The sequence below is a fragment of the Lupinus angustifolius genome, unplaced genomic scaffold (genome assembly GCF_001865875.1).
Source record: "Lupinus angustifolius cultivar Tanjil unplaced genomic scaffold, LupAngTanjil_v1.0 Scaffold_15_115, whole genome shotgun sequence".
Taxonomy (NCBI): Eukaryota; Viridiplantae; Streptophyta; class Magnoliopsida; order Fabales; family Fabaceae; genus Lupinus; species Lupinus angustifolius.
The window spans coordinates 1-17,131 of record NW_017718768.1 but is presented as its reverse complement, the minus strand read 5'-3'; the positions used below and the strand labels follow the sequence as shown (position 1 = coordinate 17,131).

General features: G+C 32.9%; 1 protein-coding gene across 1 annotated transcript; it reads right to left on the bottom strand.

The window, feature by feature from the left end:
* Positions 1 to 2,512: 2,512 nt before the first annotated feature.
* On the bottom strand, positions 2,513 to 7,820 carry LOC109337921 (protein MALE DISCOVERER 1-like). The gene is made up of 13 exons (XM_019575010.1): positions 7,438 to 7,820; positions 6,820 to 7,238; positions 6,602 to 6,734; positions 6,356 to 6,427; positions 5,692 to 5,835; positions 5,105 to 5,206; positions 4,945 to 4,997; positions 4,415 to 4,852; positions 4,140 to 4,330; positions 3,897 to 4,029; positions 3,617 to 3,774; positions 3,341 to 3,529; positions 2,513 to 3,055 (listed from the first exon to the last, which is right to left on the bottom strand). The coding sequence occupies exons 2-13, from the start codon at positions 6,917 to 6,919 to the stop codon at positions 2,795 to 2,797; spliced, it is 1,974 nt and encodes a 657-aa protein (XP_019430555.1). The 5' UTR covers positions 6,920 to 7,238; positions 7,438 to 7,820; the 3' UTR covers positions 2,513 to 2,794.
* Positions 7,821 to 17,131: the final 9,311 nt, after the last annotated feature.

Here is a 17,131-nt window from a genome sequence, read left to right as displayed (position 1 = left end):
GAATTCTAGTGATAAAATCCAAAAGTGGTGAATCAAATAGAAAACCTTTGTTTGTGAAGGAAAAGTCTACCAAGAAATCTTCTATTAATGTGGTTCTAAAAGCAGAAAAATTGGAGAACATCTCTTTCGAAAAGAAGTGTAGCTCTAAAACTCCAATTTTAGAAACTAAATATGATTCACTTTCTTCAAATCTTAGGGAAAAACAAAGAGAAGAAGCAAGATTCCAACTTATTCCAATCAAGAATACTACACATTTCAATGACAACATAGAAGCTATGATAGATTTTCAAATTTTTATAGGATGTTCATCCTGTTATCCTAACTCAAGCTTAGATTGTTTTTTGTCATGCAAATAAAGAATTGTCCTGGGCAGGCCTTGTGATTTTGTGAGATGTTATTTGTAAATTAGGAAGATGAAATTTTAATGCAGGCCATTTATCAAATTCTACCTTTTTTATTTTGTTTGATCACTTTTGTGTATTCAATTCAATACTTAGTACTCTGTACCCCTATCTAAATGAACATTATTTATTTTTAATTAGTTGTTGAATTTTACTTATCTCCTCTTTAGTTTGCCTTCCATATTCATTCATGTCTTATATTTAAAGAACTCTGCTTTTGTTCTTTTCTTTTTCTCTGAACTTTAGAATCCCGTCACATTTTTCTGTGTTTTTCATGGTACTATCTTAAATTTAAAACCTCAATTCTTTTCAAGCTCCAGTTTGCAGTTTGCACTCTTTTGAAAATCCTAATTTAAAAAAACATAAATTCTCTCATGATTCTTTTCTTTATCACATTTATCTCACTATCTCTGGCGTTATTCTAGGGTAGTAATTTATATTTGGTCAGGGGTATTTTCTGTTTGCATAAATAACTAGAGTGAACAATAATTATTTTTTATTTATCAAAATATCAGTTCTTAAGAATCAATAAATAATCAGTATAAAATTAAATAAACTCAAATCTTAAGTAAAAAGAACATAAGATAATTAAATATGCCAACAAATCATTATTATTTAATCCCAAGAGATCTCCTAAAATACTTTAAAGTGATTTATCTGAACAAAAACTGACATTAATTAATTATTCTAAACAAATCACCATCATTCATGTGTTTGAATTTGAAGAGCTCCACTTTTTCTTTTTCTATTTTCTCTGAACTTTAGAGTTCTGTCACCATTTTTTCATGTCATATTATGTATCTTGAAATTTTAAAACCTCTATTCTTTAAAAAGCCCCAATTTGCAAAGAAATCAAAATCCTATTTTTTTATAAAAAAAACATTAATTCTTACCAAACAAATTCTGATATATATATTTATATTGTGGTACAATTTTATCCAATGACATCATCAAGATTACACTGATGCATATAGATATTCTTGTGTAGATACTTTTCTTTGGTCACGTATATTTCTGTTTGCATTAAATATAGTTTAATATTTATATATTATTAGCTATTTTTTATACGAGTAATATATTATTTACAAATAATAGTTTTTAGAATGAGTGATAATGAACATATGAATATTGAGATAACACATTGAAACAGTAAAAAAAAAATCTTATTTGATAATGCATATAATATTATTCTAAAAATACAAGTGTAGATACAAGTTAACTATGTGAAATTATTTAAACACATTATAATGGATCTGTTGGTTAATTTGCATACATTATAGTATTATACATCCCTTAATATTATTGGTAGATGGAGAAATTTTTAGTTGTGGTGACACATGTGTACATGTATAAATTTGTAGTATTACAAATAATACAATACATAGTAAACAAGTATATTAATTCTCATAATCAATATAATGAGTACCCAATCCTTACAAAATGTAAACTATACTCTTCATCCTATGATAATACAATAATAGCATTATCACATCATATATTTAAAACGATAGACTAGTGTAGAAAGACTTCCATCTTATAGAATCATGAAAAGGTATATGTACATAATCTAATCCTTAAAGCATAGAGATTATTTCCTCTGAACTCATAACTTTTAACTCACATAATAAACAACATTATTATTATGTTGAGGAATAGGTAAATAATTTTTATTTGTGAAATAGTATGTGAAACAATTAACTATCACAGCACACAATTGCTAAATGTAAAAAATGAATTTGAGAGAATTGGTAAATCAAATTGGGTGAAAAACACATTGCTGTTTTATGGGGAGTTTTCTCTATACATAAGTTTCGAACCAATCTTTCCTTAAAAAAATAAGCATATAGAAAGGTCTAACCTAAATGCCTGCTAGTTCTGTAAGTTGTGATAATAGAGTTGAAGATGAATATGAAATAAGGAGATGGGTGAACTAAACAAACTTTTAGGAAAATACTTATTTATAGTGTTTAACTATGCCCACTATTGAAGATTAATTACTTTTCTTATTCATTTTTTCCTTTTCTCAATTTTTGGTTGTGTTTTCTTATTATCATTTTAAGTGCATGTGTTTAGGGGATGAGGGAGCAAATAGCTTAAATAATTCAATAGACCTATATAGATGTCTCAATAATTAGAATCTTTACAACCCAGACTTCATCAACAAAAATACAATTTACGACACTCCTCTTGCAAAACAATAGAACACACTTCCATTGGGACATTAATTGGTAAATGTAAAAGATGAAGACTTGCAACAAAAGCACATGGAGAATGAATATTGAAGACAATAATGAGTATCAATATCATGCATGCATGACTTCAACTCTGACAACTTGATATGTTTGTTAGAGAGAGACTTGACTTAAAACACAAAGAAGAGAGTCAAATAGAAGTTAAGCTGCCTCCAACGATAAGATCTCAAGCTCGGCCCACCATAGCGGAGAGAGTCTTGGAACAACTTGCTCAGGTGATATACCAAGTACTTCCCTCAATTTCGTTGTTATTTCCCTCATTGTTGCTCTCAACCTTGGATCAGGTTGAATACAATCTTGAATCACCTCACATATGGCATCAAGTTCATTGTCTTTGAAAGACTGCAGGGTTGGATCAATCATATAGCTGATGTTTCGCTTGTCATTTAGGTAATCAGCAGCCTAGGAAGTTGATGAATATTATGATTAATGAAAGAGAAATAACAACGAAGTTGGAGTTAAAGGTTAAGAACGTGAAGAGGTAAGTTCCTAGTGAATAAACGAAAGCCGAGGCTCCCATATGATGGGACCTTGCAGGTTGAGAGGTTATTTCCAAGGTTTTAGACTCATAACCATAGGTCACAAGGCAACAACCTTAATATTGTGCCAATGCCCATGAAAAGGCGACCCGTGAGAAAATAAAAATGAACCTTGGGAGAAAATTTAGTAGTTGTGTTTGATACTCACCCAGTTCACAAGGTTGCCTTGTTCTTCAGAGTGAGGCAATTTCCCAGAAATGATTTCAAGCAACAATATTCCGAAGTTATAGACATTGGTTTCAGGATCAGCATGGGGTGGCAAATCAAATTTCTTTGAATCATCTCCAGTTGTCTTAGTAATCGGTGATATGATATTTCCATAAGTGATATCTCCAATCTGAAAGAACAATGGAATGGAGAGGTGTGCCACTTGATGACAACAATATAATGAAAGCAAAGAAGAGAGAAATGATATGCAACATACCTTAGCGGCAAAATCATCTGTTAATGAGATCACACTTGAATTGAGGTTCCTATGAGATACTGGTGGATTCAGATCATGGTGCATGTAATGAAGACAATATGCAGTGCCCATGATAATCCTTGTCCTTTCGCTCCAATCAAGGCGTTCAACTTCCTTAACTGAAAAAAGAAGAAATAAAATATAGAGTTTCACCTTTTTAGATAAAAAAGAACATAACTGACTTTGATTGTCTTGGTGGAAGGTAAAAATACTGATAACCAAAATATAGGAGTATTATTACCATGCAGGTGCTCAAATAGGCTTCCATTTGGAGCATACTCAAACACCATCATCCTTGTGAATGGTTTTTCTTCCTCACAGTAACCAATAAGATTAACAAAGTTCTTATGGTTTACACGGGACAAAGTATCAATCTGGAGCATGTAAGAAACATAATTAGCAAAAGAGAATTCTGAGAAATGAGAGCTCCTCTAAAGTTATTATTTCGATATTTTTATTCATATTGACTTGAGAAGGAGAAAACCTTTTTCCGATAGTTCATTTCCATGCTCTTCGACCACTCATGGGAAGATGAAATCAGAGTAGAAACAACTGCAATCTCGACTCCACTGGACAATGTTCCTTTATAAATTATGCACTCATCATAACTATTAATGATATTGCTGAAATCCTCACAAGCTGTCTCTAGTTCTACTCGATTCAACTTAGGGACCCCTACATGATAGTTAATTGTTCAATTGTCAGTTCCATTTTTCTAAATCTAATCTTATGTTTGCTGTTTTCTAGTAGAACTATTACCTGTTATAAATGCTTTCTGCAACTGTCCACTTATTCCTGTCTTCCAAGGGTTTATTACTTTGGCTGCTTTTTTCCGCCAAATGCAGAGAATGACTATTATAGCAATGATCAACATAGCCACAACTGCAATAATAATTATATACTTCCATAAGTTTCCAGAAACACCATTAGCTGAATGTTGTTGATTTCCATGAGAATATTGGTCAGAAGCATCATGTAGAGAATCAAAAGGTGAATGTGACTGATGTTGTTCCATTTTAGCCGATGGCACAGCTGGGAAATCTCCACTACTCAGGGTAGTTGGAACATAACTAAGCTCTATTGTAGGTTGACCACTATAAGGTGCAGCTGCGAGGTTACTGGACTGATCAAGTAATTTACGACGTGCAGAATTGACAATGTTTTCTTCATTCTGAGCAATATCAAGCTCATTAGAAGCTGCATGATACGAGAAATGTTGTGAATGTCAATAAGGAGAAAACATTTTAATTGCTCAAGTGACCATATTGTGGTGAAGGTTGTCCACTCACTCGGAAGGTCATAAAAATTCTCTTCAGGATCATGACGAGCATCATTTCCTAGCCTGGACATTCAAATAAGACCAGAAAAGTTTTAATAAGTTGAAAACTATGAAAGAATAAAATATATGTCCATATTGAAATTGAGATGGGCTAGAAGTAATCTACACACAGTTGTAGTGCAAAGATGTTGAAGTATTTCATAAGTGTGAATTTCATTGGAATAACCAATGAATATGTTGTTTTCCACTGCTTGAATTTGTTGTGCCACACACTGCACATATCATTCATCAAAGGCCACAATGTTACAAGTTAATGATCATCTATAAAATTGGTTAAAAATAAAAGCCACAACAAATCACGACAAGCATTCAAGGATGAGACTGTCAAATATTTTGATACTACAAAAGGGTAAGATTTGTATAATATGTAGAGTCATCCCTCTACATTTAAGTGAAACAAGAGGAAGCAATGCATGCAATGGAACTACTAACGTTACCCGGTCAGGGAGAAAAGAACGAAGATATGGTTACCAGTGTCCAAACTTTCTATTGATGCAGGAAAACAAAGTAGTTAGAGGTGATGAACAATTGTCAACAAGTAATGATGTAGAGGGAAATATAAACTTCATGTGATCTTCAGAATCACTGCCTTCCATTTTGTTGTCACAAAGCGACCTTGGGTAGAAATTATTTATATGAAATATCATTGAAGGATAACCCGAAATCTAATTAGTGGCAAAATATAGAGTTAACTTACAAGTTCTTTAGCAGTGAAATCTTGCCAATTTCTGCTGGGATGCTTCCAATTAAGCTATTCTCCCTTAAATCTAATAACTCCAGCATGACTAGATTTCCAAGTTCTTTGGGAATGGTACCAGAAAACTTATTCTTGCATAACACGCTAATTCAAGGAAATAAAGAAAGCATATTCAAGTCAGAAAAGTAGCGGAATAGAGAGTGCATTCAAGATGGCAAGAAACTATACAAATGCATCCTCATATTGCTAACATAAACTCAGTTTTCACGATATTAACGGTGGTCGATGTTATCACACTTATGCCAGGAAAAATATTGTCTACCAGCAAAGCAAAGTCGAAGGAATGTGATAGAAAAGGTGATGAATTTACAAGTTAATCTTTAGAATCTGATTAAATTCAACTTTTATTTAGACGAATGGGACAACAAAGATGGAACCCTTGATAAGTTAATCATAGAGGGTATAGTATCATGTCAAGAACCAACTCTTCTAAAAGCTTAAGCTATTAGGTGAAGGGGCGTATAAAAGTGTATATCTCTAACAATCAGGATCATTCACTTTTATAACTATGAGCTTAAGCAGAATATGTATTTTGACTTTTGATGAAAATAAAACCGAAGAATTTTAGAAACAAAGACAGAGAAACATCATGAAGTTTCCTTACAGATATTTTAAGTGACTGAGTTTCCCGAGTTCAGGAGCCAATGTCCCTTCCAAAGATAGCTCATTTAGATCCCTATAAGAAGTAACAAGAAGACATCAAATTTAGTACTGAAATTTACAGCACATCGGTCACATTCGCAACTTCCTTTAAAAATTAAGTAAATATACAAGTTGTTTGTCTTTGCTAAAATAAGGGACACCGCAATACTAAAACACCTTAAAAAAAGGAATTACCAACAAAACTTACAGCATTTGCACTTTACCATCGAAACAATGAACACCAAACCACTTGCATGGGTCACAATCATTCAAATTCCAATTTTCCAAAGCAACATAAGGATCAAAAGTTATTCTTGCCCGAAACTCCAACAAAGCTAATCCTGCATTTTGCATTCACGATAATGAAAAATAAAAGTTAATCAAAAAAATCTCAAGATATAAAGCAATCACGATAATGAAAAATACCTTCATCACTAAGTGACCAACAGTCTTGTATTCCCCACACAAAAATCAAGCAAACATAATTTCTTAGCCAAAATCCAAATATGTTGCAGGTCGTTCCCATTTCTATGTGAAGCCAATGCAAGTGTGATGATTCAGGTAGTATCTATATTCCTTAATAGCGTTGAAGCTATAAGATATAATATCCAAAATCGCCAGGTTTTCTCTATAGAGAGAAACCCTGCGATCTATTCGGACAAAGCAGAATAATCTCACCAACTAAACAATACTAATATTACAATAGAAAGCATTGCTATTGAGTCCAAAGATCTGTTCAGGGTCCCTCATTTTTTGTAATGTTATCTCTTTGTTACAAGATTTTGCCAACAAAGACATAACTTGGCTTAACTCAATACACCTTCCTCTCACTTATCCTCAAGGAGCTGGAACAAATTACACACAAGAATTATCAACAAAATGAATGGATTTCAATAAGACTAAGAATATTAAAAAATAACGAATGTCATGACAATGAGGAAAACAAAAAGTAAAGATGGAATAACAATAACCCTTTTAGCAAGCAACTTTTTTTATGTCCAATGTTACCATTAAATAGAAAGAAAGAAAGAGAACGTGAATTACCAGGCACAAGGGTGTATGAAAAGAACAAACTTTTTGGCTGGAAATGAACAATGTATTGTAAAATGATGCAGGTTCTTTGGGGTGGGGGCAAATAGAGACTCATGCAAAAAAAGGCAGCAAAAGTTCAAAAAATAATAATAAATTTGTTTTTTTTTTATTCTTATTGATTTTCTTCTATTGCTGCCATTTTAAGGATGATCTCAGAGGATCCACTCTTCGACCATCTTCATAATGTGTGAGGCGCTTTTCTTCCTCTCTTTCTCTAATTTTAATGTCTTTGTCTCTCTCTACTTTATTTTTTTCTCACTTCTGTTTTTGTTTCTCTGTCTATTTTTTTAGATTCTCTCTGTTTCCCATCATGCTGCCTCTCTCCTCACCCCCACCACCACTCAGCCACCCAAAAATTTCCGGTATTGTTTTTGTTTGTTTTTTCCCATTATATTATTATGAGTATTTTTTGTTATTTTTTTATAAGTGTCACTATTCTATTTAATTGTGATTTTCAATATATTCTAAATTAAAGATAGTATTAATTGTTTCTTTATCAATTATATTCAGGAAAAATAATACCGAATAAAATTTTGGAGAAATTAAGAAATATATGATTGTAAAAACAATCACACTTTTTACTGAAAAAATGAAAGGATTTTTTTATTTTGTATAAAACAATATAGGACAATAATGGATAATGGTTATACTTGTCAAAACGGACTACCCAAGTGGATTGGGATAGTTCATTTTTTGATTCGGGCTAAAGTTAGTTGGGCTAAAAGGTCTGGTTAGATTTTATTTTGTTCAAATTGTAACCCAAATTGGTCCAAAGTGGGTTTAGGGTGTGACAGGTTGATTTGGAAAATATTTTACCAAAAATATTAAAATTTTTACAGCAAAGGGTGAATTAAGGATATTAGCTAAATGAAGAGATGGAGAAACCCTTTGAAAGAAGAATATCTGATAACTCAAGCATTAGATTTATTTGGCCATGTAGCAGCGGTGGGAAAAGTACCAACCTGAGACCTTTCCATTGGTCCATGCTCCATTCGCTAAATTGTCTTTAGTGCATAGTGATTCATATTCTTCACTTTTATTTATGCATTTATCAAAAACAGTTTTTTCACTTCAGCAGAACTGTGTGGACCATGCCCATTCTAACAAGGCCTAATCCTTTTTCCTCCTTCACTTTCGTTTCATTGTGAAAATGAAGAGTATTTAGCTTCTTATAATGTATATGTGAGTGATGTACAAGAAAGAATTTCCATTGATCCTTATTATGGTTAATTGACTATTTATTTGTAATGTAGCATTTAGAAGTCGACAATAAAAATAAATTGTAGCTTTGTTTACTATTTAGAGTTAGAATGGCAAGCAAAAGCTAAAGGGTGAGAGTCAATGGATCAAAAAAATATGGTTGACCAATCAGAAAAGTCTAACATAATATTCTATTATCCACAATTAACCAAAGCTTTAGGTAAGTCTAGCCCACACCCAAATTTACCTTGGCCCCATCAGACTTAGCTAAAAAGTCCGGCTAAAGTAAAATGAATAAAATTTAATATTCGTGCCCTACACCTTTTCTGCCATTAACATGCTAGTTTGGTTCATCTAACCCATTTTTACGGGTCTAACAATGGTAAAGGATTCGAGGGAATAATAACGTTCGTATTAGGAATTCTATTTTTTAATCTACATTTTTAATTTAAAAAATTTATTATTATTGATAAATGTTAACATAAATAAAAAGTTATATGTGTACACTAATATCTTTTTTAAAAAATGGAATATATAATATTTATTATTGGTGATAATAGTATTTAAATTTGGAAAGGTAATAAGAATAAATTGTAAGATGAAAATACAATGTTGACAAGACAAAATTACCTCATCTAATGATCAAATTCTCTTTATAATAGTAAGTATATATTACTGTTAGAGTATATTACATTAAGATCGTATTATGTTTAGCTTAATTGAATTCACTATCATAATATTTATAACACTACACTCATTTCCCTTGGAGCTCAATTTAATTACATTCACCATGCCTAGTATAATATATTTATATAAATTATAAGTAATTTGTATAGTGTAAAAAATAGGGACAATATATGACAGTGATTTGTAAGTTTCCATATTTAAGGGTTTAAATATGTTTTAATACTTGACCATTTTAATATTTATCCCTTCTTTTTATTTTTGTGTTTACTTATTTTTTTCATTTTTTTTATTCCTTGCTATCAAATTTGGAAGTTAAATACTAATATGGAAGATGGAGCATTGTGTCACTAATGCCACATCAACTACACATGGTTACATGGCTAGAAACCATATATCATGAGAATAAAAACCAAAAATTCATTTTCATCAATAAAAATCTTTCATTTCATCTTGTTTTCCTACTAAAAGACCATAATCCTTCATTTGGTACAAGAGATTTAGAGGAAAAAGATGATAAGAAGAGAGAAAAATGAAAAATCATTTTCCTCTCATTTAGTTCACAATAGAAATAAGAGTGAGGAAATGTGAATATCTTATGTCTCAAAAAGTGTATTACTCAACGTGTCACTCATGATTGATCATAAAAATATTTACTTATTAAATTTTTAACATAAATATTTTTTTCACTCAATCACAAGTCGTGAAACACTTATGTGGGATAACAAATGTGCTTGCCAAAACGAAAGCTACTAAAAAGGTTAGTAATCCAAAATTTAAATTATTATTATCTTTACTGTTTTTAAAAATAAAAAATGGTCTTAAAATACCAAATATAAGTAAAATTAATCATTTTAGCATGTTTTATAATACCTTATATGAACTAATTTGACCCTAAAAAACTGATTTAACTCACATTTAATATTTTTGGGAACCATTATAAGTTTTTCAAATTTTGAAGGTCAAACTAGTACGCGCAAAAATTTTGAGGATCAATATTTACTTTTAATTAAAATAATAATTAAGATTATAATAAATTGATATATATATATATATATATCTAATTAATCTAAACAATACATTTTTACTTTATAACCAATTATAAAAATAACATTTCTTTCTTTCTCTTCTATTTATTTTAGTGTCATTTTTATATTTCTAGCTATAATATTTTTTTCTCTACCCAACAACCAAATAAGAGAGGGGGAAACACATATTTCTCTTTTCTTTCTTTTCTCTTTCTCTACTACCAAAAATACTAAACTCTCCACTAACTCTCACATTTTTATTTCTTTTCACTCTCTTTCTTACCCATTTCTCCTCCCTCACTTTCTTATCTCCAACCAAATATAGCATAAAATTTCACCACAACCTCATTATTACTACCGACCATTCATTCATCTCAATGGTATCATACTCTCAACCTATATTAAACCCCACAACAATTCCAAATACTCAAAAATTACTAATGCCCTCATCCAAACCACAAACACAATGAATCAATCATGTACACACCGGTACCATAAGGCGAAAAAAATAAACGAATAAGAAATATCTAAACTTGGCCCCACCATGGTGTTGTCTTGGTTCACTAGAGCTGCAAAAAGCACGAGCTTGTGACTACCCCTTCATGACTAGGTTCCCACTATTTAAACGTTGTCTAGTAATTATTACATAACACCTCACACATGTTGGTTTCCTCCTTCAGGTGCCATTTAATATTTGTGCCCATTGTCGCCACCCAATTTCTCTGCACATATTGAATGGGTGAAGATGGACATTCTCATCCTCTTCTAGATGATGGAGACACTATTATGATTTTGTGAATATGTTATTTGCATAGCTTGCAAAAACTTTGAATGACACGAAATAATACTTAATGACTGAGTCATGATCAGGATAAAACATCACAACTCTCTGTTATTTGATTTCTTACTACACTGTAAGAATCAGTCTCGAATATACCCACAATATAGCTACTCATGCTAATTCTTTTCCTAATATTCTGACTACTAGTGTTAGTTCTTGAAATTCTCACACTATGGTTGTCTGTGCCAATTCTTAGTGCCACAAAAAGAAAGGAAGATAAGTTTGCCAGAAATGCATCGGCACATAGTTATGAGGGAGAAAAAAGAAGCTCAATATAATCGTACTCAACTTGGGACGAGTTATAATGAAGGAAGGCGACCTCTATTTATAGCACGAGGCCTCCAACGACTCCTTCTTCCTACAGTTCAATTGTGTGGTACATCCCACGATACGATGGTGGAAAATCGAACCACCCGGATCCTCTCCTCCCTTGACCGAGTCTCTCTCCCCTAGCCTCATCATTCACCTACCGTGTGCTAACTCAGTCACACGTGTGTTGACTTGGTCAATGACACGGTCCAGGCCCAAGCCTAAACGCCCAAAAAATAAAAAATATTTTATTTAAAAAATAATGTTGGCCCAAAATTTGAACCCGCACCGAGTCGAGCCTAGTCGGTCGACGAAGCATAAGGAGGTGGTGGCAGTGGCGTGTGCATGCACATGTGTGCGTGGAGGGGTTTTGTTTGTATGAGTCTTCACCCACTTATAAAACACATTGTACCCTTGGGTTACACCCCAAGGTTGGAACTTAAGATTTATAAAGTCTTTCAACCTCTCTCCTCTAAGGAATATGGGACTAAGGAGTGTTTTAAATTTACAGCTCCAAAATTCACCGTTAATGGTCATATTAATGTGCATTAAAAAACTTTGAAACCAACAATTTCCTACCATCCTTCACATGAAAATAAAAACGATTTCCTGAAATTTCTATGGTCTCAATAAGATTGGGCATAAACAAATGTGTCATGCGACATGAACCTTTGCATAGTGAATAAGATCCAGATTTTACTTGAGTGACTCATAGTCTTGAAATTTATCTCCAACATCAAACCACACACAACCTTTTCAAAGGTGTATTCTATAAAGTACGTGCATTAAATGTCATACATGTCTATTCCAATATAATGAACGCTCTACAAATTTATGCCCCTAAATTTCATAGGAAGCACCCCCACTTCCACATTCACAAAGGTGAGTCTATGAAGAGTACTCATGTAGTCTAGGTATTCCACTCCAATTGGAGTATAGATCTCATTAAGAGTTTAACTAATTCTTACATATACTGCAGGAATCATGCTTCTCATAATTTTATAGCATGTTCATTCTCATATCACTTTACAACTTGTAATTACTCATTGAACCCATTTCTTGGGATCTCTAGTCAGTTAGGTCGTGTTACTATCATGAGTTATCTTCGTTCTAAGGGCAATAGTCTCACACTCTTAGAAGAATTATGGACTTTCTCTTTAGCTAGTCCTTTCGTCAAAGGATCTGCTAAGTTATTCTTAGTGCATACATGATCCATTCTAATAGTTCATATAGAGAGTAACTCTCTAACGGTGTTGTGCTTATGACATATTTATCGCTTCTTACCATTATAAAAGTGGTTCTCAATCTTAGTTGCGGTACTATTACAATGGATCAACACCATTGGTATTGGTTTTTCCTATAGGGGAATCTCTGCAAGGAAGCTTCTTAGCCAACTTGCTTCTTCACTAGTTGTAGCTAGTGCTATCAACTCAACTTCCATAGTGGATTGAGCTAAAATAGTCTATTTCTTTGACTTCCAAGAAATAGTCCCACCAACTATGCTAAATATATAGCCAGTGGTTGCTTTAGAATCATTTGAAAGAGTGTTCCAATCAGCATCGCTGAATCCTTCTAGGAGAGCTAGAAACCTTTGGTAATGTAATCCAAGGTTTGTTGTTTTCTTAAGGTATCTCATCATCCTTTCTATAGCATGTCAGTGCTTCATACTAGGTCTACTAGTAAACTTGCATAATAATCCCACAATATAGGCAATATTGGGTCTAGTGCAATCAGTAGCATACTGAAGGCTGCTAATGATGTTAGCATACTCAGTTTGTCTTACACCTTCACTAGTGTTCCTAAGTAAGATTTATAGTCAAAGTATTTATATTTCTTTAAGATCTTTTCCACATAGTAAGATTGATCCAAAGAAATTCTTTCTTTTGACCTAGTAATTTTTACACCAAGGATTGCACTTGTCTCTCAAGGTCTTTCATATCAAAGTTGCTACACAATAAGGATTTCACATTATTTACACCATGAATGTTGGAACCAAATATGAGTAGGTCATCTACATAGAGACATATGATAGTGCAAATTTCATTTTTGGATTTGTAATAAATGCATTTATCACTTTCATTCACCTTAAACTCATTCGAGGCAATTAAGTTGTCAAATGATTCATGTCATTGTTTAGGTGCTTTCTTAAGACCATACAATGACTTATCTAACTTACAAACCTTATTTTATAGTTCATGTATTACAAAACCTCTAGGTTGTTCCATTTATATTTCTTCTTCTAAATCACCATTTAAAAAAGTTGAGTTAATATCCATTTGATGTACTACTACATCATGTATCGTTGCGAGTGATATTAGTATGCTAATAGATATTATTCTAGTAACAGGTGAAAAAATGTGTCAAAGAAATCTACATTTTCCCTTTGCATGAAACCCTTGGCTACAAGGCAAGCCTTGTATTTATCAATTGTGCTATCAGGTTTTAGTTTTTTATTCAATACTCATTTACAACCCATAGGTTTGCGACCATAAGGTAAGTTAGCTAAGTGTCAAGTCTTGTTAGACTCTAGAGAATCCTTCTCATCATCTATGGTATTTTGCCATAAATCAGCATTCAAAGAAGTCAAAGCTTCTTGGAAAGTTAATGGATTCTCCTCCAATGTATAGACCATATAATCAGGTCCATACTCTATAGCAATTCTTGCCCTCTTACTTTTTCTAGGTTTTATTTCCAAACCTTCATTTTTATTAATATCTCTAATAAAAATGTATGTGACTAGTTGATGTGCCCCACTATTCCTCAATTTAAAAAAGAATTTATTTTCATTCAAGTTAGTATTGTGAAGAAGATGTTGCTCCTGACCTTGGGACAGATTTGATGAAGACACCAACATCACATAAAGAAATAAAGGAATAATACTTAAAAGACAACGAAGATAAAGCTTCAAGGAATTAGAATCTAAGTCTTTAGGTACTTTTGTCCTTATACTCTATTATATACAAATAGTAGTAATGATCAAAAGTATTTTAAGAGAAAATTGAACACTACAAGTATAAATGAAAACAATTTTCAAAATACTATGTAACAGGTTACTAGATCTAAGTAACAGGTTACCAGAACTAAGTAACAGGTTACCAAAACTAAGTAACAGATTACCAGAACTAAGTAAAAGGTTACATGAGTGAGAAACGAGTTACCCAACAAAAACTGAACAAAGTAATCGATTACACTCATTTGAGTAATCGATTACACATTGTAGTAATCAGGTATTTAGTTGAACAAAATACATGGGTAATCGATTACATCCTGTGAGTAATCGATAACAATATATGACAATCAGTTATTTAGTGGATAGAATGTTAGGGTAATCGATTACACTATATGATAATCAATAACAAAATATTTGGCTAATTGATTACATCAATGCTGTAATCGATTACTGAGAGCTATTGCACCAGTTTTCATATTCAAATTGCATAACATTTCACTCCAAACGAAATGGTTTCATTCCAATCAATTCCTACCTTTTCATAGAGGTGATATGGCTGATTGGAAAACCTATTTAAAGACATTGAAACTCATAAACAAAACAACTCAAATACACAACCTAAACTTTTCTGAAATACTTGTTCTGCACTTTTGGCAACTTGTTCTTAACTTTCAGATTATATTTTCTGAAGTTGTTTCAAGTGTAGTTTTTCAAAGATATTCAAAATTTCTGAGCATTATTATTAAGTGTGTATAAAAGTTTATTAGATTGCAAGAGTTCATAGTTTCAAATCTTGTAAAGGCAATCCTTGCCATAGTTAAAGTTTTCTTCATTCAAATTGTTGAATTACTTTCTTTCACAAAGGTGTGATAAGAAAGGGGATAGAGTCACTTGGAAATGGTGTTTTTGAAAAAGAGAGAATCACCTCATGAAATATGTGGTACCACTGACGAGACGCTTGTTTTAGCCCATAGATGGATTTTGTCAATTTGAAAACCATATTCTTTTGGTCTCCCGTTACAAAGTGTTCTATTGCACCATATAAATATTTTCATTAATGTTTCCATTTAGAAAAGTTGTTTTGATATCCATCTGATGAAGCTCCAAATCATAACGTGCTACAAGAGCCATGGTTATCCTAAGAGAGTCTTTCAATGAAACTGGAGAGAAAGTCTCTTTATAGTCAATTCATTCCTTCTGAGTAAAACCCTTGACAAGACGTGCCTTATAACTCTCCATATTACCATTAGAATCCCGCTTGGTCTTAAAAATCCATTTGCAACCAATGGGTTTCTTACCTTCTGGTAATGGGACAAGTTCCCAAACTTTATTGTCTTGCATGGATTTATACTCCTCTTTCATTGCTTCAATCCACTTTTCCGAATTGGAACTTTGGATGGCTTCATGAACGTTTAATGGATCATTGTCCATTAAGCCATCACCCTCATGTTCCAGGAGAAAGCAAATGTAATCATCCGGAATTGCATTTCTCCTTTCTCTAGTGGATCTATGCAAAGCTATTGGCTCTTGCAACTCTTGTCCATGTTCTTGTGGGTTTTGAATTTGTCCTTCATGAATTACTAATTCACCTTGAGCATGGAAGGTTTCATCAGCTATGTCTTGAGGAGGTTCCAAATTTGCTTCATCAAAAGCAACCATATGAATCGCATCTGGAATAGATACAGATTCTTCCTCTAAGACAGAGTTTCTAACCTTATCTTCCCCTTCAAACTCAATATCCTCAAAGAACGTGGTTGTACCCGTCTCAAATATGGATTTCAAACTTTGATCATAAAATTTATAGCCCCTTGATTTTTTAGAGTAACCAATAAAGTAACTGCTCACTGTATGGGAGTCCAATTTCTTTTCATGAGGCCTATAAGGCCTTGCCCCAGTTGGACATCCCCACACATGAAAATGCTTCAGACTTGGCTTTCGCCCAGTCCAATGCTCATAAGGTGTTTTGGCAGTTGCCTTAGTTGGTACCCTATTAAGAATATATGTTGTTGTCTTAAGTGCCTCTCCCCAGAGTGACTTTGGTAAGGTAGAGTGACAAATCATATTCCTTACCATATCCCTAAGAGTCCGGTTTCGTCTTTCAGATACACCATTCATGCTAGGCGATCCTGGCATGGTGTACTGTGGGACTATACCACATTCCTCTAGGTATTTGGCAAAAGGCCCTGGACGTTGTTCACCTGAACCGTCATATCTACCGTAGTATTCACCACCACGGTCAGATCTGACGCACTTAATCCTTTTGCCGAGTTGATTTTCAACCTCAGCCTTAAAAGTTTTGAACACGTCCACCGATTGGGACTTTTCATGAATTAGAAAAATGTATGCATAACGAGAATAATCGTCTATGAATGATATGAAGTATCATTGACCATTCCAGGAAGCCGTAGGAATGACCCACAGATATCCGTATGTATCAATTCTAAGACGTCCGAAGCTCTATATGCACCATATTTCGATTGTTTGGTTTGTTTTCCTTTTATGCATTTAACACAAACATTAAGGTTTGTGAAGTCAATGGAATCCAAAATCCCATCTGACACAAGACGCTCAATTCCATTTTGAGAAATGTGACCTAGGCGCTTGTGTCATAATGCACCTGAATTATTATTTTCA